The sequence below is a fragment of the Lytechinus variegatus genome, chromosome 8 (genome assembly GCF_018143015.1).
Source record: "Lytechinus variegatus isolate NC3 chromosome 8, Lvar_3.0, whole genome shotgun sequence".
NCBI lineage: Eukaryota > Metazoa > Echinodermata > Echinoidea > Temnopleuroida > Toxopneustidae > Lytechinus > Lytechinus variegatus.
This window is the reverse complement of record NC_054747.1, coordinates 28,995,926-29,020,961: the sequence shown is the minus strand read 5'-3', so window position 1 is coordinate 29,020,961 and position 25,036 is coordinate 28,995,926. Positions and strand designations below refer to the sequence as shown.

General features: G+C 35.4%; 1 protein-coding gene across 1 annotated transcript in view; it reads left to right on the top strand.

The window, feature by feature from the left end:
- The first annotated feature begins 15,386 nt into the window (after positions 1 to 15,386).
- LOC121419629 (fibropellin-1-like) overlaps positions 15,387 to 25,036 on the top strand; it is a 41,060-nt gene continuing 31,410 nt past the window's right edge. The window contains exons 1-3 of the mRNA XM_041614086.1: positions 15,387 to 15,453; positions 18,820 to 19,077; positions 20,360 to 20,525. Coding sequence (XP_041470020.1) covers positions 15,387 to 15,453; positions 18,820 to 19,077; positions 20,360 to 20,525 — 491 coding nt within the window. The remainder of the gene's footprint in view (positions 15,454 to 18,819; positions 19,078 to 20,359; positions 20,526 to 25,036) is intronic.

Here is a 25,036-nt window from a genome sequence, read left to right as displayed (position 1 = left end):
CTGGTTTACGAGGAATCCCGCCGCTTGCCAGTAGCCAAAAAAGATACAGAGAAAAAAAGAAGAGGATTAAAAAAGGACATGTAGTATCCCATAATTAGCAACCATCTGGAATAAAATTATTGGAAATGGTTTTTTGACTGATTTGAGTAGGTATGGGTGTCAACATTTACCAAAAAAAGTTAGGAAGAATACGGGTTGGGAAAAGTGCTTTTTTTCAAGGTCAAAGGTCAATGACCTTTTTAAATATACTGTATCATGGTATCTCCCAGATAAAATACTACAAGTTGGTGATCATGGTGTCAAAATGCACAGATTCTTACAAGAAGATCAAATAAAATAAAATCAAGTCCCCACAATGCTTATTCACCTATGAAATTCAAGGCCAAAGCCTTCCAAAGGTCAATGACCCTTTTACATTATATACCATATACGGTACAATGGTATCTCTGAGATGAAAAGGCGCAGGTTGGTGATCTTGGTGTCAAAAATTCACGGATTCTTACAAGAAGATCAAATAAAATCAAATAAGGTACCTACAATGCTCATTTACCAATGAAATTCAAGGTCAAAGCCTTTCAAAGGTCAATGACCTTTTTACATTATATGCGGTTTAATGGTATCTCTGAGATGAAAAGTCGCAGGTTGGTGATCTTGGTGTCAAAAATTCACGGATTCTTACAAGAAGATCAAATAAAATAAACAAAGGTACCTACAATGCTCATTTACCAATGAAATTCAAGGTCAATGACCTTTTTACATTATATACGGTTTAATGGTATCTCTGAGATGAAAAGTCGCAGGTTGGTGATTTGGTGTCAAAAGCAATTTTTACAAGAAGATGAAAAGGCACAAAATAATCATTAAGAATTAACCTTCACCTTTGATATCCAGAGTCAAAGGTCAAAAGTTAATAAATATTTATACATCCATGCATGATTCCCCCCCCCCAAAAAAAAGATAGTAATTCATAATTATTATATTCACATTTTATTTGTGAATTATAGAAATAAAGATACCTATTTGTAATGAAAACTTGGATGTTTAATAATTTCACTCTGAAATAAGGATAAATAATAATGGCCATGGAAAATATATTTAAGGGTTAGAAGTCAATCAACTATGTCAATAACTTTGGGGAATTTAAGTAAATAGGTCGATAACTTGATAACTTCAGTGATTCTGATGGGAAAAAGACTGACCTGCATGGAAAATGAACACAAATTTAATAGTTGATTCCTAGTTGACCAATGATAACGTTAAAATACAAGTTCGAGGTGAAATCGATATCAAATAGCACTTTTTAATATACATGTATATTGTAGTAATGCATTGCCAAAAGTGTAAAAAAAATCATGTATGATATAATCTAAAATGGTGAAGTTGTCTAAAGTAGGAGCATTTACATATGCATTTTATAAATCTAAATCAAGGTACTAATTTTTCTGTAGCAATAGGCCACTAACCTCAATTGCTACAATCAATATAAAACTATAACTTAATCTGTAAATGGAAAGGATAGGCCTAACCCTAATGGCATGCATCATCTAACATTTTCATATAGCCAGGGGCAATGATGAAGAATTAAAATAAGGCAATCATTAGAGCTGCAGCTTTTGTCATAGTAAATGAAGTTAAGTGTCTCAACTTCAGCAAAGAGTAATTAAATTTTTGAAAACCTTCTGACATTTTCAGGACTTTGATCTGGCCCATTCAATGAGAGCCTAATAACGTTCTGTCAAGGGATATCACACCAGGGTCTATTATTATTGCTGATATGTTGCATAGCTTGATTCTCAAGAACTGTAGGAGTTTTGTTAGGTCAATGGATGTGTACTTTTAAGCTATTATCTCCTTTTGAATTATCATATGCCTAATTTGTGCATTATAACACTCAGTTATTCTGGACCAAATAATGATCCTTGTACAAACTGACACCTAGTAGAAATAGCATCATGGGTGACGTACGGCAGAGAGCAGATATGAAGTTTTGTCCTGCAACATTAGCATCTCAAGAGATTCTGGCAGCTCGCAATGAGAGGTAATTAATAATAATACGGGAATTCATCATTGTTGAAGTTGATATACATGCAGCTCTAATGATGGCCTTCACTTCATCATCATCCCTCTGCTGTTTGAAATGCTTTCAGATGATGCTAGCTGTGACATGAGAGTTAGACCTATCCTACACATTTTCAGAAGATTCTTGTACAAATCTTTGCATTTTTGCTCCAAGATCACTAACCTGCGGTGTTTTATCTCAGAGATACCATTATTATCATCGAATGTCAAAAAGGACATTGACCTTTGTCTCTTAATTTAAGGGTGAATGTGCATTGTCGATACTTAATTTCATTTTATTTTCCTGTAAGAATCTGTGTATTCTGACACCAAGAACACCAACCTGCGCCGTTTTATCTTCGAGATACCAGTATATAATATAGTATATAATGCATAAAACGTCATTGACCTTTGACCTTAGATTTTATGGCTGAATATTCATTTTATGTCTTTAATTTTATTTTATTTGATCAGAATCTGTGCATTTTGACACCATGATCACCAACCTGTGCATTTTCATCTCAGAGATACCATTATACAGTATGATATATATAATGTAAAAAGGTCATTGACCTTTTGAAAGCTTTGACCTTGAATTTTATTGGTGAATGTCCATTCTAGGTACTCACATTCATTCTATTTTACCTTCTTGTAAGAATCTGTACATTTTGACACCATGATCACTAGCCTGTACCTTATCATCTCAGAGATACCATTATACAGTATGGTATATAATTTAAAGAAGGTCATTGACCTTTGAAAGGCTTTGACCTTGAATTTCATCGGTGTATGTGCATGCTAGGTACTTAATTTTATTTTATTTGATATTCTGGTAAAAATTGTGCATTTTGACACCATTATCACCAACCTGCGCCTTTCCATCTCAGAGATATCATTATGCGGTATATATGAAAAGGTCATTGACCTTTGACCTTGAAAAAAACACTTTCCCCAACCCGTATTCCTTTTTTGGTAAATGTTGACACCCATACCTACTCAAATCAGTTGAAAAACCACTTCCAATAATTTTATTCCAGATTGTCTATTTTGAGGTCTAATTTAGGGATACTAATGGGGAAATGAATAGTAATAAAGTGAGGTGAATAAAACAAGAGGCTAAAAATTCACAAATTATTAATGAAATCTATATGATCTAATTGCGATTTGTTTGCATTATTTGTTTAATTGAGATACGCAATTACGCATCCTGTTCGTGATTTTAAAACAATATGAATAGCCAAAATGTTTGATAATCGAAACACGTATAATAAATTCCAACAAACTGTCAGTGTTTGAAATACCCCTTTCAATGTGTTCATGTCAGTAGGCCTATATCAATTATTTCAGCACTTTTTAGTGCGCATTAAAGGGGTCATCCAGGGTGAAAAATCTTATCTGAACAGATAATAATCAGACAAACAAAAACTGCAAATATCATCAAAATCGAACAAGGAATAACAGCGTAATGCCATATTAAAGATATGCATTATTTTAGTGAAACAGTTTGGTCTATGCATATCTTCACGAATATTAAAAGAGTTGATTGATGGTGTACATACATATAATCCCAACTTGTTCTTTTGCATTCTCTTGCATGAAATTATTTTTTATTCGATTTATATCCTCTTTTTTTGAAAGTGCGCTTATAATGTCTGGTTTTCATATTGGAATGACATATTTTCAGCTCGCGCTTCGCACTGGCTGCTTATCATTCCTTAGCAAGACATCCATCCTTTTTATGATTACAAAACCTAAATAAGCGCGCGTTTTACCCTTGCATAATTGTTTATTGGATATATATATCTTGTTCTCAATTTAAAACGTCCATAAAATTATTGTTCTCAGATCAAATATAAAATATTTACAGTCGCATCAATTAAGATATCCATCATAGTACAAACAGTGTTTAGATTGTCAAGGTTTCAATCAGAACACGGAAAAATCAGCTAGCACTTTGTACTTGCATTAATACCTTATTCGGGTAACACCCTGATCATTTCTACAACAGAAAATTCTTAGAATGTCAGGTTTTCAGATTAGACTATTTACAAGTTTTAGCTCGCGCTTTGCACTCACATTTTTGATCGGTAAAATAACCCTCATGAGTCATTGCAAATAGTTATCCTTCCTCTTTCCTTGTCAACGAAAGCTTGATTGTTTCTCCTGCTTCCCTTTGTCTCAACCTTTTCTACCGACTTCAGCATTAGACAAAGCCATATCACCTGTTCTGGAACTAGAATCGTACTATCAATCTCAGCTAAGTACAGCAGAGAAGTTAATGCACTTTCTATAGCAAAGGAATTTGAAATTTTTAAGTTCTAAAGAAGATTCCAATATTCAAAACTTGTAGTATTAATTATTTACAATTCCAAAAGCATTAAATATCGTATATAAATCTCGGGATATTGTTTTCGCTGGCAATTTTCCCTCTTTAGAAAGTGATGTTGAAAACAAGATGTGCAATAATAATTTTACAAGGAGGAATAGCTATTATTTCTATGGGTACGTAGGTGGAGGGTACCTTATATGATTTTTATCTGTATGATCCAGAGTGATGCAGTATAGCACAAATTTGTAGCATATTAAAAAAAATGTTACGGAAGTTAATGTCTTTGTGCTTTGTGGTCCAACGTGGACCTTATTTAGCAGCCCTACCTTTGAAAACTGTATTTATTATGAAAGGTGTCTCTTATCCTATATAATACTGAATCCTTAACAGAACTGCCAAAGTGCATATTTTCTTAAGGTGCGTTACGGATGTTAAACCTGTTTAGTCATACATTTCATTTTTTAAGAATAGTCCTTTATTTTCATGTAATAAGGAAACACATATGATACTTCTATATCAATGATTAATTAATGATATCACTCTACTTGCAGACATATTATCATGTAATATCATTCAGTTTAATAAAAAGGAAAAAAAAACTTGTGACAGTATTCGTTACGGAGGTTAAAATGAATTGAGGACAAAGTTAAAAGTGAAATTAATCACAAAGTGATCATCAAATACTAGGATAAGCCCAGTTTGTCAGACGTATACACCATACTACCCTCACCAGACATTATTTGATGTAGGTAAGAAATACAGAGTACATATAAAAGGGAATGATATTGAAATAAAATTTAAAAAAAATGAACCGAGACAGTGTGTATTCTAACAAAAAGCAAAAATAAAAGGCCTGTGTAATAAATTTAGAGCTTTACTAGTCACTGGTCGCGTATGGTTTGTAGAGCTAGTCTATTATTGTCATTTTGTTGATAATATTTTTGTAGAAAATGTTCAAGGTTGTAAAGCTAGGGGGCATAAGATAGTCGAGACACATTTTTTGTGAATTGTAACATTTTGTTGAGAATGACCCAGCAAGATGGCGGAGACACGTAACTACGTATGATCGCGGGCGACACTTCTTCACGCACGATCACCTATCCCCTTCCTTTTATATCCGTGACCTGGTCATGCAAACTTTCTCTCTGGTATCATCTTCGCACATCTTTTGCATACTACTAAGTGATATTATGGGGGGTCGCCCTGAAGAAAAGTTTATTGTAAAAATAACAGAAAAAACGTTGTTAAATGATTGGATTGAGGAATATCCGTTAAAGTTAAAACAATTATAATAGTTTTAAGTTTGAGATTTTTGAATTCATAAACTAGCAGCTGTCTTATATGTTTTGTGATATGAGATGCGTGAATTTCATTTTCTTTTTGTGTGGCTCCTGTTGACTTATTTTGATTTTCTATTCATGATTCGGGTGTGAAATGATTTGTTTATTGATATACAAAAGGTACAGTAAAACCATTTCCAATTTTATGAGAAAATGAATATTCATTGATTTTGTAATCATTCACTATGTAGGAATTCTGCTCGGAAATGACGTCACAAATCAAATAATTAAAGTTAAATTTGGCAAATTCATGATGCTAAGACAACAAGTTTGCAGTTGGCCAAAAATACAAACATTCAAAGTTAGTTGGCCTACATGTATTATTTATTATATTACCCAAAAATCCAAACGTTTAACATATTTTGCCTAGGGCCTATGTGTTCATCTCTCCAGGTGCTTACATATTGTATGTTTGATGAGATAAATAATCATGTTCAAAGGGAATAAATGGGACTAAATTATTCCGTTTCCAGGTCAATATACCCCAAATATATTTCCTGGCGCTATGAGCTGTTGTTATTTCATGTAGTAACATATGCATTTTTTTCAGGAGTACTTTAAGTGATTGCCCCTTTTTAGGTCTGAATATAAAACATTTTCAGTCTGTGCTTACGTTTTCTTTAGTAGATTGGTGGTGCGATTTGTCTGTTCTTGAATTCCTAAGAACAGTCCTCAATATATATATATATATATATATATATATATATATATATATAAAGATTCAGCAAGCGCTTCGCGCTCGCATCGTTTGGTCAGTGAAATTCAAATGGTCTTGAATTCCTAAAAAAAAGCTTTAGAATGCCCCTTTTCAAGAGTAAATATTACAAATTTTCTGGTCGCGCTTCGCGCTCGCAATATTTAATTGGAACACCGTACCATGTTTATGTAGTGATGACTTCATGTTTTCAGGTGTAATTAAGAAAATAGCACACGTTTCGCGCTTGAATTAAGTTACTATGGTGAGATATATCCTCCTGAACTCTAAAAAAAGTCCTTAAAATGTCCCAGGTTTGGCTTCAAATAATACCAAAATTTCAATTCGCGCTCGCATTGCTTGTTTAGTGAGACAGGAATACATCATGATTACAAACAAAATGCCTGTAATGTCTCTTTCAAGGTCTGAATATCAAAAACAATTCAGCAAGCTCTTCGTGCTCGTGTTATTTGATCATCAGTGAGATACATATCCTTTAAACGGGAGTTTTTAATTTTGTGTTTTAGGTCAGAATACCAGGCTATTGAGAGCGCTTCGCGCACCAACTAAGTGACTCATTTTTTTTGCTGGTGCCCCCCATGCCGTGACAACGATACGCCACGGGGGGGGCACATCCCACCTCCTCCCCCCATGCGCGCAATCGCACACGCTGTCGCGCCAAATTTAGTTGGCTAATTTAAATGGTACACCCCCAACGATATAATTCTGGCCGCGGCCCTGCCCCTACATTGTTATATTCAAGTAGCAGAATTAGGAGTAAAAATAGTAAGGTAATAGTAGCAATAGAAATTGATATAGCAATAATATATTCAGTACTTGTGGCGGAGGTAGCATCAATCATTCCAATCATTCAGTTTCAACACGCCATTTCATTTTCTTTTACTCCGTCATTGTGTTTACCCTTTTTCATTATTTTTTGTTATATTCCCCTTAAATTTCTCTCTTTTATGATTATCATCACGCTAAACAACAATTATAGTAGTGATTATGCTGGCAACAACAAAGAAGACTTTAATGGAAAATGTGAAGAATAAAAGAATGGGGAAATCCCGTATGTCTCGTTGAGTTTGTCAGTACTCGACGCGATTATTGTCAATTGTACTGGTCTCAGTTGTACAAATTTGAATTTAAAGAGTGAATATTTGATCATAATGGGTTTGCTTATCACTAAAGTAAGAAAAATAGGAATGAAAGGAGAGAGAGAATGAGAGAGAACAGAAAAAAGGAAAGGAAAATGGAGCGAGAAATTTTCGTCGAATGGATATTGGATAAAACAAATATTACGAAATTTTATTCTATTAAAAAGGTGATTTCTAGTTTACGCTTTTTAATGCCCCATTCGCTCCCAAATATTGGAGAAATTTTGCCCCTTGGAATTCGTAACGCTACTGTAAGAAAGATCCAGGTTGATATAGAAAAGTGGAAGAATGAAAGTAAAATATGTGGAGGAGGAAGTAGACTGAGAAGAAGAATGAAAGAACACGAGAATGTAAAATTTTAATCATTACGATGACGATGATAGTTGTAAAAAGGATACAATATCTTCAAATTTTACATGATTAAATGCTATTTTTAACGGATTGTAAATTGCGAAAGACAGTTTATCTTAGGGATTCTAAACAAAATATATCAAGGTACAATATAAGTGGTAACGTTTTGGATAATGTTGGACAGTATTCTACGCAAATATAATTATGGAATTTAGTTAAGAGGGTAATAACAGGGAGACAGTAATAGTAATAGTGAGAGAGACAAAAAGAACGAAAGCGGAAGAGGGGCAGAGAGTCGGGCACGCTAATGTTGGGTAGGTTATTTTTTTGTATCTATTATGGTTATAGTCAGGATGACACCCACATAAAATATTTAGACAACATTGAAATGATTATTAAAAATGACCATCTATTAGGAGATGAAATAGTGTCAAGTCGAAGCGAAACAAAAAAGATGATGAAAAAATTAGATAAATGGAGACAAACAGTTACAGGAAAAAAATATATCTCGAATAAGAGGAAAGGGAAGAGCAAAAGAAAATTGATATGCGTTGGAGCACAAAGAGATTAATTGAATAACGATCAACATCACGCTACACATTGTCCCAAATTTTGGAACTACTTTGACTGGCGGAAGAATGAGGACTTTTTTTATCATTCAGATGAAGAGTTTGATCCCGTCTAGAGAGGTCGTCATAAATGCCGATTTTTATTATTTTTTCCTAATGAGCCAGTCGAGGTACCTTTTCTGGTCTGATGTGGAATGGAAAATATGTATCCTATCAAGTGGTACTACACATTCAACTCTCTGATATTTAGCTTTTTCCGATGTCTACGTTCGCGGAGCGGGGGTGGCCGCACCCTTTCGAGAAAACCAGGGGACCTTTTCACGAAACTCTGTGCTGAGTAGTATCTTGTACCATTTAATTATTTGTGTGTGTTTGTGTGTAGGTTTTGTAGCCATATAAGTGAGTTGAGGGTGTGTGTGCGTGTAACTGAGGAAGGAAAAAAGGAGTAAAACACACTTTTTTAATCATGATGGCTTATCAGGGGCGAGGTGCCTGTCGATCCATTTTTCAGATGGGGGGGGGCAAAATCATGACTCACCCACACACACACACCACACACACCCTCACACACACAAACATATATATATATATAAATGTGTGTGTGACTCATGAGAAAAAGTCATATATCTCATCAACAAATGAATGCGAGCGCGAAGCGCGAGCAAAAATTTTTTAGTATATTGAACTGAAAACAGGAAAGAGGTACCTGTTAATGACTGTTTGTATAGTAACTCATGAGGAGAATACATATCTCACTACACAGATGATTCGAGTGCCGAGAGCGAGATGAAATTTCTTTGCTTTTACCTGATAGCTTGATATTCTAAGCATTTTTGTACCAATGATTAAGATGGGTGTCTAAAATAACATAGATTCGAGCGCGAAGTGAATAAAGAACAAGATACATATCCAACAAAAGATTATTGCAAATCAAAGCGGGAGTTCTTTTGCGGTTTATAACTGAAAACGGGACATTCTATTTACCTATTTAATCATGAAAATTATGAGTTCCTTGCTACAGAAATGGTGCGAGCGCGAAGCGCGAGCTGAAAAAAAATTTATATTCCAACTTGAAAAGCGGACGATTTTAAATAAAGAACAAGTTGTGTATATAAATCTCCCTTGTTGATTTCTGTTAAACATTACAATCTAATTTTATGTTTGCACACAATTTAGAATTATTGGGGGGCAAAATGATATGTTTGCCCCCCCATATTTTCACTGGTGGGGCGATCGCCTCCCTGCCCCCCCCCCCCGGATCTACGCCTCTGTGGCCTTTTCATTTCTAATAGTCTCCGCAGTGAACAGGCGTATGCGTTGACCAGGTTGTCGTACATGTAAACTATTATACGAATACTAGCAGCTAACGATGAAAAGCCAGTTTGCTTTAATTTGCTTTAGTGGAGAACATACAGGGGATGGATTGGGGCCCTTATGTTATCCCCTTAAATTGTTCACGACCAAGAAAAAAAAAGGGAAGGGTGAAATACCGTGACGTATTTTTTTAGGAAGAAATGCATAAACTTTCACAGTTGTTTTAAAATAAATTTTGCCCAATACTCCATAACTGGCCCCTCAAAACTAGTCAAAGCAATTGTCTCACTACACCACTGTAGTGATTTGATTGTTCAATACGGCTTTATGGAATTGTGAGGGGGCCACAAATTCGGGCACGGTTCTAGACTATAATTATTACTATTCCAATTTTATTCGTTATTTATGGGGGAGGGGGCTTCTTGGGGCTTGACAAATATTCGACGTTTGTTTTTTCTAGTATAATGAAAAATGGCCTTTATTGTAGATAGCCGTAGAGACTCTGATCGTGAAAATGTATACAAAACATGGCAAGAGATGGGGTTGTAGTGCCTACCCACACAGTTAAAACGCTGTTTAAGATTTTAAACAACGCTGTTTACTATATGAACCTTACAGTAGTTGTTTAACAGTTTAAACAATCATGTTTAATTTATCGACGATTAGATATTGAAAATTAAACTTTGTTGTTTAAGAATTGAACACTTGTTTAAACTGTTTAAACAATTACTTTAAGGTTCATATAGTAAACAGCGTTGTATAAAAATTTTAAACAGCGTTTTTACTGTGCAATGACCCCCTTGAATATAATACGAGCGAATGCGTTGACTAGGGAGAAAATGATTCAAGTGAAACCTTTATGTGGGGCACTTTATGTTTGAGAAATATCTGAAAGCGCTCTAAACTACCACACTTGACATGAAAATACCATTGAAGATAGAAAATATATTTTTTAGGTGTGCTTTACGTGTAAAAGTCTGCATTGTAAGTTTGGGCAAAGAGCGTGCCGAAAATTTGGTGGTATTGTTTTTACCCCCTCTGGCCATCCGAAACAAAGAGAGACATTCTTGATTATAAACTACATGTTTTATTAGTTTAGCATCATCTAGGAGTATATAGCGGTAGAGACATTTGCAGAAAAAAAAATATCCTAATGAATGACACAAATTTGGAGCGCGTTTGACAAAACCACTGATATTTTTAGAGTTAAAACTTCAATTTTATGGCATTAGTTTTGTTATATTCGTGGTAGGTAAATATATATAATGAGGGTAATCTGAAAAACTGCAAGGGAGTCTATTATATTGCAGGAGATCATGGCCTTCTTAAATTCGCAGTTTAAGAGAGCACTAATGTCTTCTGCATTTAGATGCTATTTTTGCGAAGGAGCGTTTAGCGACCGAGAGAGAAAATTTTCGAATTTGAATAGCAAAATATTTGATTTTTGAACACTTGACAACATGAATTGAATGCTGCATTAATCAAAACATATATACATATATGACCTACATGATTAATCATTAATTTGTTTTTTTGTGGTCATTTTTTGTGTGTGGGGTGACGTTTCACTCCTTACCCCCACCCCCCCCCCCCCCCCGCCGTCTCCTAAAACCTGATAGCATTACTGCATTGGAAAAATCAATTTCATTCAAATTCGCAACAAAAGAAGAGGCTCTTTATTTTGTCTCCTATAATCAGTGGCATAATGAGCCCAAAACTTTGAGGGGCCAGAAATTTCGTATCGGGCAAAATCTATTAAAAGTTGTGAAAGAGCACAATAATTTTTCAAGATTGTTACAAAAATCAAATTTTGTATCAAATTTTGACATACAAATTTGTGAAAATGATATAGTTCTCTTTACTCTATTTTCTTACGCTATTTTCCCATTTTTTGGAGGGTTGTCAATCATTTTGATTTGTTGGGGGAGGCAAGCGCCCCTAAGCCCCACGTCATTTCTAAGCTACTGCCGATAATCTATATATGATATAATATTATTATATTGTTGTTATTATTTGATGAATAATATTCATTGAAACGGCTGGTTAAAAAAAACTACAAAACACACCCTTCCAAGAAAAACTCCCCTGGTTTTTACAAGAGGGCGTGACTATCTTCCCTCCGCGAACGCAGACGATTGGAACAAGACCTAAAATTTTAACCTGATTTTTTTTTAAGTGCCGCTTTTTCACACGGGTTTATGTGAGACTTCTGCTGAAACCCCTATGCATATATTTTATATTATGGCAAGGTTGCTGCAGAGTTAACAATAGGTTTTGTAGATAAAAATTTGTGTAAATTTACGAATTAAACATGAAGATTCAACTCGAAAGGGATGATGTTTGAAAACTTGTCAATCACCGAATCAATTTATTCAGAGATATATCTGAAGAGCTGACATGCAAAAGGGATTAAATCCATTTTTCACCATATGTTGTTTTGCATGTGAAAATAGACATTTGCCATGTGCATCAAGTTGACCATAATCAAATTTGCAAAAGTTTCAAGAATTTATTAAAAAACGGACATGAAATTTACGTTTTCATGCAAAATGTACTAAATGCACCTTGATTTCATCTTTATAATTTTTGTCAATTTCAACCATATTTTTGTTTCCTTTCAGAAAGGTTTGTTCCTATGTAAAAATGTCATCAATATAGGTTATAAAATGATCATAGTTAAAAAGAATCATGCCGATTTCTTTTATTTGTTAACGAATTGATATTTTAAAGGATTAAGTCCCTTTTGCATGGAAGGTCCAAAGGGGTAACACATTTACAGAAGGTCTAACATGAACATAATCTCTTCCTCCATCCTTCATATTATGAGTCTATATATTGAAATGGTTTACAGGTCTGTTTATTAGAAGATTTGTCTGACACAGCACAACTTGAAATTGGTTTTCATGCATAGGGGACTAAATTCATAATAATTATAAGATTAGAAAAACATTACAAAATAAAGAACATCCGCAGGATCTTTTAAATTGTCATTTTTGTTGCTTCATTGATGACTCTCCGACATAGATCAAGAACTTCCTGAAAAGAAATATAAATTTTAGTAAAATAAATAAAATCATAAATCTTCATTTATGAAGAATAAGCTAAAATGGATTTACTTCCTGTTGCCTGTAGACTCTATTCATATTATGCAGAGATGTAGAATTTCGTTGTTCTTTTAATTGGTCTTGTAGCATTTATTTCCAATGTTAGACTTCTTGAAATGGTTTACGAGACTGTCTATTGTTTAATAAAAGTAATAATAATAATAATAATCCGCATTTATATAGCGCTTAATACATCGGAACGACGTCTCTAAGCGCTTTACAGATATACTATTACCCCGGTCATCGGATCCTTGCATGCCCGCATACAATATACAACAAGAAGCTTTATCTGACATAGCAAAACTTGACATTGGTTTTCATGCAAAAAGGACTAAATTCATTATTATCTTAAATTTGAAAAAAATAAAGGACATTTGCAGGATCTTTAAATTGTCATTTTTGTTGCCTTCATTGATCATTCTCCGACATAGATCAATAACTTCCTGAAAAGAAATATAAATTTGGGTGAAATAACAAAATGAATCTTCATTTATGAAGAATGAGCAAAAAATTTACTCACGTTTGCATGTACGCTCTTTATTTATATGCAGGGATGCAGAAATTCATTGGTCTCTATAATTCATCTTTAAATATCAGACGTATTGAATCGATTATTGCTAAACAGAAAATATACATTATAGGAAATGATCCCCTGTTGAGAAATGTTATATTTTTTATTTATATTTTATGAAAACCCCAGTTATATTTATGTTGCTAATAGCCTGTAACACTTTTCCCCTTTGATTGTAGGGATTCCCTTTGAATTATTGGTCTTCAATGTATCAAGACCTTTTGATATTGTTTATTGTTCTTGTTATGTCATAAAATTATGAAAATGAATAAAAAAAATCTTCAAAATATAAATACTAAAAATGTTTAATGTAAACCTTAAATGCACGCACCATTCTCCATATTAGCTGGTAACAATCCACAAAGCTTTGCAATGATTGCAGAACATTTTTCTACGATTAATTGCAATGACTACAATATGCAAGTGTACGATTAATCGTTAACCTATGTGTTATGGAGCCCAGGGGCCGTTTGATAAAAAAATGCATTTTTTTAGGCTTTAGTCACAAGTCAGAGCGGTGACCGACCGATTAGTAGCCTGCTCTGGAGCCGCTGGAAATCAGGCATTGCCGAATGATTTTTGTAGATGTCGAGCGGGCTGTAAAATTACTTAGCGGTGGCCGAGCAGTGCCCGGTTGATTACCCATTACTCAAGGCCAAATTTGGGTCAAATCGGGAATCTTATCTATTGGGCTGACGACCCACCAAATCCCGGACGGTCCGGGATACATACTTAATACATATTTTTCCTTTTAAAAAAACAAATATTGCTTTTACCATGAATGATAAGACCTTCATGATAAATCAGTCATTCAGTCATAACGTATTAACTTTAGGAATAAATAAATAGTTGTGTGTAGATAGATATATATATAAAATTAATATCTCTTTCTATAAATATATATCTCTATCTGGCAATTGTCAAAACAAGTCTTTTTATATCATATAATATGTTCTCTTGTTTAAAGAGTGTAAAATAATCAATAATTATAAGTAACCGTGAAGCATGTTTAGATTATTTTAGAGGCCATCATATTGTATTATTATATTATTGTATTGTATTTGTACATTGTTTATATATTTATAGTCCTGAGGAAGATCATGCATTGATCGAAAGCTTGATTAAATGGAGAAGCAAGGAGCAACGACCACTTCGTAGTCATTTTTTCCTCTCTCTCTCTCTCTCTCTCTCTCTCTATATATATATATATATATATATATACATACATATATATTATATATATATATATATACATACATACATATGTGTGTATGTGTATTGGTGTGGGTGTGCATGTGTGTGAGATCTATCACCCAAGACCACCAATAAGTCAGCAGGTAATGTTCTCTCCAAAAAAAAACAAAATAGTAATTTAGTCTTAAAAAAAAGGCGTATCTGAAAGAACAATGCTTCTTGTTCATACTGTGATTATTTGAATAAAAGAAAAGATACAAGAGTTTCTTTGACACTAATTTTTCAGACTGCTCGGAAGTTTCACTGAGATTACACAGTATGCACTCTCATGCTTGAGTTGATACCAAACTTCAAATCTTGTTTTCTCCTTCGTTCTTAACCTCTTGCTGAATTTCCTATGCATTCATTCAAGTACTCTAAGTTCCGGTTATTGTTGGTCAATTTTAACATATTACATATCATTTTAAAACTAAGGAAATTATTTTTCAAGCTCAAAAAACATTTCAGTAGTCTTTTTAGTCGACTTATTGTTGGTTTTGGGGTGGTAGGTCACACACACACATATATATATATGTGTAATTATACATTATGTTTACATTATGCATTATTATACATTTTGTTTTTTCTTGGAGTCTAGATCTCTTTTTGAGTATTGGGGAGGGTCAAGGCCCTGACTGTGTCGTGAAAAGGAAGGAAACCAGAATGGATCCTGGGCCGATTGTTTGGTTCATGATCATCTTTGGTGGATGTATTTCACCCTCCATTTGCAGTAAGACATCTTTATTTTTTCATCGTTTACAAAATGCGCGAATAGTTATTGATTGATCCTGATAAATGGGAAATCAAAGAGTTTTCACTATAAAAAATATTGGGAAAAAAATAACCAGCACAGGAGTAATTATGCGTTCAACCTATTTGGGGCAATATTTTACCCAATGCCGGAAACGGATTGTCCAGTAAGTTTAAAAAATAAGCACCAATCATTTTCGAATGGGCAAATTATTCATTATACTAAATAAATAAATAAATAAAAATGCCCAAAAGAAATGCTCAATGTTGGTTATAAACATAAGTACCCTTTTGGGGCATTTTTACCCAATATTTGTTTAGAGTGTAGATGAAGTGTAAACGACTGGTCTGGTATCTTAATTTTCAAAATTAATTGATTCTCTTAAAAAATGCTGATCGTTATTATTTATTTATTTATTTCTGATATTTTGACAGGGTAGCCCAGTCACCAATAAGTAGTGGTCTTCCATGGGGCCCTGAATAACAATAAACATATCTTAAAAAGTGTATAACGTATGTACAGAATATTACAGCATTAAGATTAACATTATGATTTGAATGTAATACGAAACATTAACAAACTTAGCAGCAAACAATACGCAGACGGGCACTTGTTTGACGTATAATCAAATATCAATAAATCAAATTAACTAAGAAGGACATCTTGAAAATACTGATAATATACACCAAATCATCAAGGTCATGCTAACACAAAATACGCACAACAGTGGATGTTCCGCAAGTTATTTATAAATTACAAGTTCTTCTAAACATTCTCTTAAATGAAATGACAGAAGGAGCTGTTCTAATTGAATTATCAAGCTTATTCCATTCAAATATTGAAGATACGATTGGACTTCACTTATTCTACTGATTTCACTAATGTGTTAGTTAAGGGATCAATGGTTTTTTTTGAATACCTAACTTTGCAAAAAATAAATGCAAATGACGAACAATTTTATATTAACCATTCCGTCATTCTTCTAAAGTGATTTACTTTTTTAAATCCATGCATATACTTCCATTTGTCGAGAATTTATTTCAGCTGCCTGTTCTTAACACCCATAGAAACGTTCCTAACCTTCAATATTTACACATACACAACGCATCCCACACGCCAATATACATACACACACACACACATATATATATGTTGGTTTAGTTAAATGCCGTGGAAATAAAATCTTATATTTTAAAGCTTGTGTATAGTTTTGATAAATCCACCAAAATGCACCTATCACTATTCCAATTCATTGCTAGCTAATATAAATGGATATGCCCTATAACAGTTATGATGTGGAGGATATGAAATGAAAATGTGTTTTACAGGATAAATTTTGCGATTTTACATGGAAATTTAACTTGATCGGGTCACCCAATCAAATTAAAATATCTGTGTGTTTTTGTCTTTCAATTAAATCCTATTCCAAATCATGGAATGGGCCGAAACTTTCAAGATATGTTCTTTGTCTGTAACTTTTGGATATCTAATCACTAAATTTATAAGATAAGTGCTTGAATGCCCATTTTTTTAATTTAAAACAAGCATCGCCGAGAGAGGGCGCTATATATCCAAGATTTGAATATTTGAAATTTTCTCAGAGAAGTGCAGTTGGAAAATATATAAAACGGTCTCTACGCTTCAGTAAGACTGTCACCTTAGATGATTTTCGATTATCAATCACATTATTGACCCATTACCAAAGCTATACACAGGCTTTAAAAGGGGTGTAGCTCTTAAAAAATTAAAGATAAAGTCACACTCTTAGTCAGTGCCAATAATGAGACCTAAAAATGACTATTTAAAATCCTTTTTGAAACATTCGTGAAAAACAAGTCCGTTAACCTTTCATTTTTAGAGCAATGCTTCTTTTTAAATGCATTTTACTAAACCAAATAATATATATATATATATATATATATATATATATATATATATATGTGTGTGTGTGTGAGTGTGAGGGTGTGTGTGTAATATGCTGCCACTTTATTTTACTCCATCAAATGCCATGTTTTTAATCCTCATTCCTCGTTATACTCTATACAGTGCGTATAAAAAAATACACTTAGAGAAAATCCTGTAAAATTATACATTTGTAATATCCTGAAGATTTTTTCAACATTTTAACATTGGTACAGATCAATTTAAGCAAATGAATATATAACTGTCGAAAAATATTTCCGCTTGAGTGAGCACCACTTACTTTTGAAAAGTTATTGAAAAATGGGTTTGCGCAAAACTTTAGAATAGTTATGTGAATAAAAGTAGACCTTAATCATGAATAACACATGGAATTTAGCTAGTAAAATTGATTTGAAAATATCTTTTTTAACTTGTTTCCTTGCCCAAACTACTTCGAGGAGTGCATAGCGCCCCACCTCACTCCCCACACACCAAGGCCATGGTGACAATATTTGCTTTACACTAAGCTGTGATTTACATAAAATGGCTTAGGCTTGATTTTCCATTTTGTTAATCATTGTCAAGCTTGGGAAAAGTGTGGGAAAACAAGTATTAAATGAAAAATGAAATGTAAACCGCCTTTAAACGATAAAAACTTAGTGCAAGAATGCTAGGGATGCCAAAAATAAACTTTAGTTCAGATTCAGTTATGTCCTCAGATCCAGCTGGCACAAATAGGGTAAAGGTTGCGTTTAATAAGTGTTAATATTTCGATTTGGGTGGCAAAATCGTTAGAAAAGGATTGAATGTATCTGTTTTATCTCAACTGACTAAACGTGCAAGGGAAATGCATGAAAAATAACACAGCGTACAAACGAGGATTTCTGCGCAAACAGATTTCTGCGAGATTTACAAAAATGGACAGTGCTCACTCAAGTGTAACATTCTGTCAAAACCTTTACTTTCATTGGATAGATAAGACCCTAACCCAGGATTATATGTGAAAAAATTACCCACATGTTGTATATTTTTTAATTCCCAGGGCTTTTTTCAAAGTGTAAACTTTTTTTGATACGCACTGTATAGATACAAATTTAACATTTTTGCCGTTTGTTTTAAGATTTCTCTTTTGGTGGCCTAACACACAATAAGTAAAGTTCGAAATGCGATACTACATATTTGGTTATTTTTTTAGCACAGTGATGACTCTGAAAGTAATTTTTACTACTCTATTGCTAACAATTTATTTTATTTTAACACGGTAAACAAACTTCAGCCAATGGCTGTTCTTCTGAACGTCCGTGCTATCCCAATGGTCCACGGAATGAAAAAAAAAAAAAGTTTTGAGATTATGCTGGGTGTTCTAATTTTTTTACAACTACGGTCTACATATGTATGTATATGTTTGTGGGTATGTGTGTTATTCTTTTATTTTCATTGCAGCTGACAAGTTGTTCCTGGCTGAAGCAAGTCAGGCTGTGATTATAATGGCAGAGGCAAAGGACTACAGTTTCGTCAACCAGTCTTTCACTGTACTTCCTTTGATCGGTCTAACGTTTCCTGTAGGTGTTGAATATGACCCGATTGGTGACCAGGTTTATTGGACTGACGCAATATTGCATACTGTTAATAGGGCTAGACTGGATGGATCTTCTCAAGAAATTATTGCACAGTTACAAGGAGTAGCCGGTGGTTTTCACTGTAAGTCACCTAAGTTGATTATTAATTATTCTTACTTCATACTGGTTTTGGATCAATTCCAGACTCTACGATCTGAATAGCGTCCAATGAATGACTATTTTTTAAGCTTCTTTCTTCTCTACTTTTGTATTTACTGCCATCTCGTTCTATTGCAGTCCAATGATATTTTTATATTTCGAAATATGATAGCTTCATTATTGCTATCAATTCCTAGCATACCCCAGATATTAGATACATAGGGTTTTCAAAGATGTTCAAAAAGATGCACTACCGAAGGAGCAAAGAACTTTGTTAAATATGGGATTCGAATGTATTTAGTCTGTATTTGATGTAATTTACTTGCTGCTTTGTTTTGTCCCATTAACTTTTTTTCAATTCGACTATTTTCATATTTTTTCTATTAAATATGCTTTGATTTATTTATTATTGATGTCTATCATTATATATCGCTTATTATCACGTACTTATATTTTAATTTTATTTCATTACCATTTCATTATCTATGTATTGTAATCATCAAGTTTATCATTTGTTATTATTTATATCATCATCATTTTTATCATTATCATATTTTTACTTTCTTAATATTATTGTTCGTTACGACAAACATTTTTTTTATTTATTTGAGGGGGTTTCTCATGATTAAATAGCAAATTAAAATATATTATCCCTGGGCAACTAGCCCCCCCCCCCCGTTCCGTCTTCTTGTGACCGAGTTATCCGGGGTTCTTATTTATTTGTTTATTTTTTGTATCGAATTGATCGGGTATCCCAGTGTCGATTCTTCAAATCAATTGGGTCAACCATTTCAGCATAGCATGTCTAACGTTGCAACTGTATCCGAGAAAATTTTCTTGACCAGAACAGTAACTGTGGAGGAAAACTATCGCCATTTGTGGAAAATATACTTACGATCAATCTGTTGAAAGTAATCCGACAAACACTTTACATTTGCACGATTCGGCTAGTTAAATAATATTTATGATGATGATGATAATATTAATAATAACAACAACAACAGGCATTCATGTAAAGCCATCTATCAAGGAATAATCTACTCTGATCATTATTGTCCCACCTTTAGATTGTGCTGGTTTTCAGAGATCAGTGCATTCACAGAATTAACCCTGCTGGGTTCGCCTCACTTGCGTTGCTAGGGAGTTTAAGGAAACGCGCCATGGCTGGGAGTCGAGTTAATCATTTCGACCGTAGTAGGCATACATTGGCATAAAAACCTTTTTTTTAATAGAATCGTTCTAGAATTCGAATTTTTCTTTTACAGATCCGTACGGAATAGCCCTGAACCTTGACGACAATAAGGTCTACTGGACAGATCAATATCGTGACGTCATCGAGATGTCAAACCTTGACGGCACAGATAGAGTGGTCCTCCTCACAATGGGCTTTAATGCGTTCCCTCATGCAATCGTCTATTCACCATTTCGCAGGTATTGTCTATAAATGTCAGTCAAATTTACTGTATATTATGCAAGTACGATAACAACGTGTCTCTCGTTATCTGGTGAGCCCGGCACTATATAAACCCCTCAAAAAAAGTTTTGCAACTCAGTTTTGGGGAAGATATCTGTTTGGTTAATGAAGTATAAAAGATAAAACTGGCTTCATTGGAAAGCTGAATAATTCCTCTTTACAATGACATGCCATTTGCTGTGATTATGTAATCATGGAATATGCAGTCACCATGAACATTGAGAAAAGTCAGAAGTGAAATGTTGCAAAGTGCATTGATTTCTAACAAGAGTCTCCATTTCTATAGAATTTCCACCATGCAGGCCGGCCGGTGACAGTGAATGCACTCGGTCCATCCTCGAAACAATTGGAAATTCGCTATTGGAAACGACGCATTTTGCAACATTTCATTTCTAACATTGCTGCGTATTATCATGTCTGTGTATTTCATGATAACACTAGCATTACAAATGACACATGATTGTAAAGGAGAATAATCATGCTTTCTAAAGATATCACTTTTACACATGATAATGGCACATTAAGAAATTTATTGGCACTCAAACTTGCAGTTTGAGTTGCAGAACTCAAACACGAAATGGCAACGAATTTTGCAACATTTCATTTTTACATTGCTGCATATTTATCATGTCTGTGTATTTCATGATAACACAAGCATTACAAATGACACATGATTGTAAAGAGGAATAATCATACTTTCCAATGGTACAACTTTTACATATGATGATGGCTCACGAAGAAATTTATTAGCACTCAAACTTGGGTTGCAGAACTTTTTTTGAGGGTTTATTTTTTTCTGATCGTCATATTTATTCGTCTCGGGAGGAGGGAGATCCCAGTCTACCGGCATGGTTGTCTCTCTCATTGAAATGTTGGGTGTTTCACCGGTTGATTCCTGTGTTGTACGAATGTTGTACCAGACTGGTCTGCCCTAGGTCGCCTTGTGCAAACATATCTGCAAAATCTTGGAGCAATGTCGCCACTTCTCCACGCTGGTGCTAAGGGAGTTACCGTGTACTTCGTCAATAGAGTTTTTTTGGGGGGATGCATTTGGATGCTCAGGGTCTTGTGGCCAGTGGTTAGAGCATTGGACTCATAATCACAAGGTTATGAGCTCGAATTCCTGCATTGCCTATGTCTCCACTTTGATCAAAAGGCCCGAGAGTAATATCTGTCGTCTATGCAGCCACTATGACTGATTACCCTAGACGTAAAATGTTTCCTAGGAAATTGGTTATATACCAGCTCGGCGTTTACCAGCAAAAATGCTGTCCTGCCGAGTTCTTACGGGAGTTACCATAAACAGAAGCTGAAATAGGTACAGAGTTCGGCATCTGACCAGAGTGAGGGACACGAGCTTCCTCCATACCTCTTGCATCAGCTGGAACCCCATCCGTGGCTACTAGCAGGCCCTTCTTGGTCAAATCTGTCAAACTAGCAGGAGCTTCCCATAAGCGACCCCGCGGATGGTCTTGGAGTCCACGTCTCTGCAGCTAAAGTGTCTGCCCTCTTGGTCCTTCCATGGGATGGACTGCCAATGTGCTCGAAGTTCCATCGTATGGCAGTCTACTTCAGCATGCATCTGAATTAACAGGTAAAAAACGATAATACCCTCTTCTCCAATGTAGCCACCGTCAGTTCGACCATGAAGACCAATATTCCAACGTGCAATTCCATCGCAACTTTTCCCTTCGTGTCTAACGGCGATCCATCAGCCTACTGCACCTTGTTAATAATTTTAACCAAGATAAGTCGTTTTTTTCTTGTCAATTGTGTTGAAGACATTGCTCGCAATAAGATATTGCGACGATCCAGTATTAATCAGGAATGGTACTGACTACCCATTGGCTTTAGACTCAATGAAAATGCCTTGCCGCTTTACGTTTCCTGACGTACCAACTCGAACTTGTCCAGCCCCTGGATGGTCATCCTGTTTAGATGGTTGCTTTCCATTCCTTCCTAAACTTCATCCATCTTATCTTGACTGGAACGGATGGGATCCACCCTTTTAGTATCTTGTTGATTATTTGGGCAGTCTTTCTTGAAACGTTCAGTTCCATGACAAAGATGACACCGTTTGGTGCGTGTCTCTTCATAACGGCAATTTAGGGGGGATATCCCTGTTGTCCACAGTTATCGCAAACTCCCTCAGACTATCATCACTACTGAAGCTGTGATCCAGTGTTGCTTCCCTGTGATGCACCGTTTACATGTTTGGTCAGCAAATCCAACCGAGCTGTAAGATCAGCTAGCATATTTTCCATCTTTTTGACGACTTGTGCTGTGTTGGGGATAGCAGGGCTCTGTGGCTCCTGGTTGCTTGTCATTGTCCGACTGTGACTGTGCTGGTGAGAATGTTTTAATTCGCTACATTTTTATGCCATCTTAAGGAATGCCTCTGTGTTCAGAGTTGTCTGTATGGCCTCATCTAGAAACCTCGACGCAGACCTTCTCGCGTCACTACTGGATGAAATGATTTCGGTCTAGTTTATCTTGACCATCTGGGCCAAACTCTTAATAGGCCATCCCCTTCTCGTATGCCTTTTCCAAATTCTTGGAATGACGCCTGTGGCCTCCTATGTCGTGTTCTTAGCTCAGCTAAAAATACATCAGCCTTCCCTAATGGACGAGGCGATGTTCAAGTCTGTTGACTAACTTTTCATGTCACCATGCTTCGCCAAAAGTTTCAGCGCCGGACTCCTCAAACTAGCTGCCAGCAGGCGCGTAGCCAGGGGGGCGGTTGGGGAGGTCGCCCCTAACCAAAGGTCCCCAAAAAGAAAAAAAAGGTAAAAAGAGAGGAGAAATGGAACAGGGAAAGGAGGGAAGGGAAGATAGGTATTTTTTTTTTCATTTTAGTCTTTTTTTTTCTCAAAAGAGAAACTCCTTCATTCTTGCCCTATATTTTGATATGAATTTTGCTTCCGCGCTGCATGCGGATAAATGACAATATTGTAGTTCTCCATTGTTTCCCCCATCCTTTCTCTAATCCTATTATTTCACGTCAGCCATATGTCTTTCTTGCCAATTGAAGTTCAAATGTATATATGGCATGGATTTAGAGTAAGGTTAGGCCGAAGTATATTAAGTTATCCTTTTTTATTGATCGCGCAACTTCTGGTCGGGTCGGCTCCGGGCGGGTAAAATCTTTATATCAGTTTCTGCCGTCACCTCCATAAAGTCAACTTCTCCCGCTTTTCAGCTCATTACTTAACAACCATAATTTTGGGGCAAACAGGTTGCTAATTTAAAAAGAAGAAGGTATAAAATTCGTGTCGTATTGAATGAAAAATCTTATTTTATAAAATTCTATTAAATTTCATGTAATTTCCCTGCACATTCAAGTCCTGTCCTGTTTGCTTCCTCAGTTTGAAATTTTGAATGACACTTACGTTTCTTTGATTCAATTGTATTCCTTTTTTGTGCGTTCACAATCACTTTTGAAAACAAGGTTCATGAAAACAAGGTTCAAAATCGTCAACTGAATTGGAGCTGATATATGTACTAGAGACAAGAGAGATGGCTCCTTCTCATTTTAATTTATAAAACACCATAAGCTTCGCGCGGGAGGAGAAAACTCCCCTCCACCCACTCCCTAGGGAGCGCGCTTTGCGCTGTGTAATTGTTGGCACGCTTCGCGTGCATTTACCGCCCCTCCAAAATGAAATCCTGGCTACGCGGTTGGTTGCCAGCAAGTGTGATGCTTGCCTATATGTCCAGTTGTTGATGACGTCACATGCCTCGAAATGCTCCAAGTAATCAGGAATTGAAGCGTTCCCGTCAAAGCGATTTGGTAACATGCAAGGGTTCGCATTAATGTCATCTGTTGGTCCAGTGAAAAATGGTCGATTATTAAGTCGACAATGGTGGTCGCCCATTTGGCTAGGGACTCGATAGTGCACTGAGGCAGTTTTATCCCTCGTTGGAAACTTTCGGTACCTCTGAGGGCTAGATTACTCAGGAAATGAAGGAGAATATGGTCTTCTATTTGTTGGATAAGCTCTGCAGGTGTAAAATAGTTACGAGGATTCCCCTGTACTGATTTCGTGTTCAAAAGCTTCACTCAACTAATGGTGCTCGTCAACCAGTCCTCCATCGTTCTCCAACCAGTTCTGCACCGACCAGTCCTTCTTTAACCAGTTCTGCAACTACCAGTCCTTCACCAAATAGTTCTGCACCAACCAGTCATTCGTCAGCCAATCCTGCACCGACCTGTCCCTCTCCAACCAGTTCTGCACCATCCAGTCCTGCTCCAACCAGTTCTGCACTTCCAGTCTTTCTCCAACCAGCAGAAATCCCACTTCTGACACCACGTGAGACGGACTAGAATCCAACTTCCAGCTGACACAGTTTTCTTGTAAGAATGCCAATGTGCCTAACCGTACGTCAGTTGCGTGACCGTTCTTAATGGTCTTTGGAAAAGACTGATTAATAATCATCACCAACCGTCGACTCTGATTTTCACTTCGAT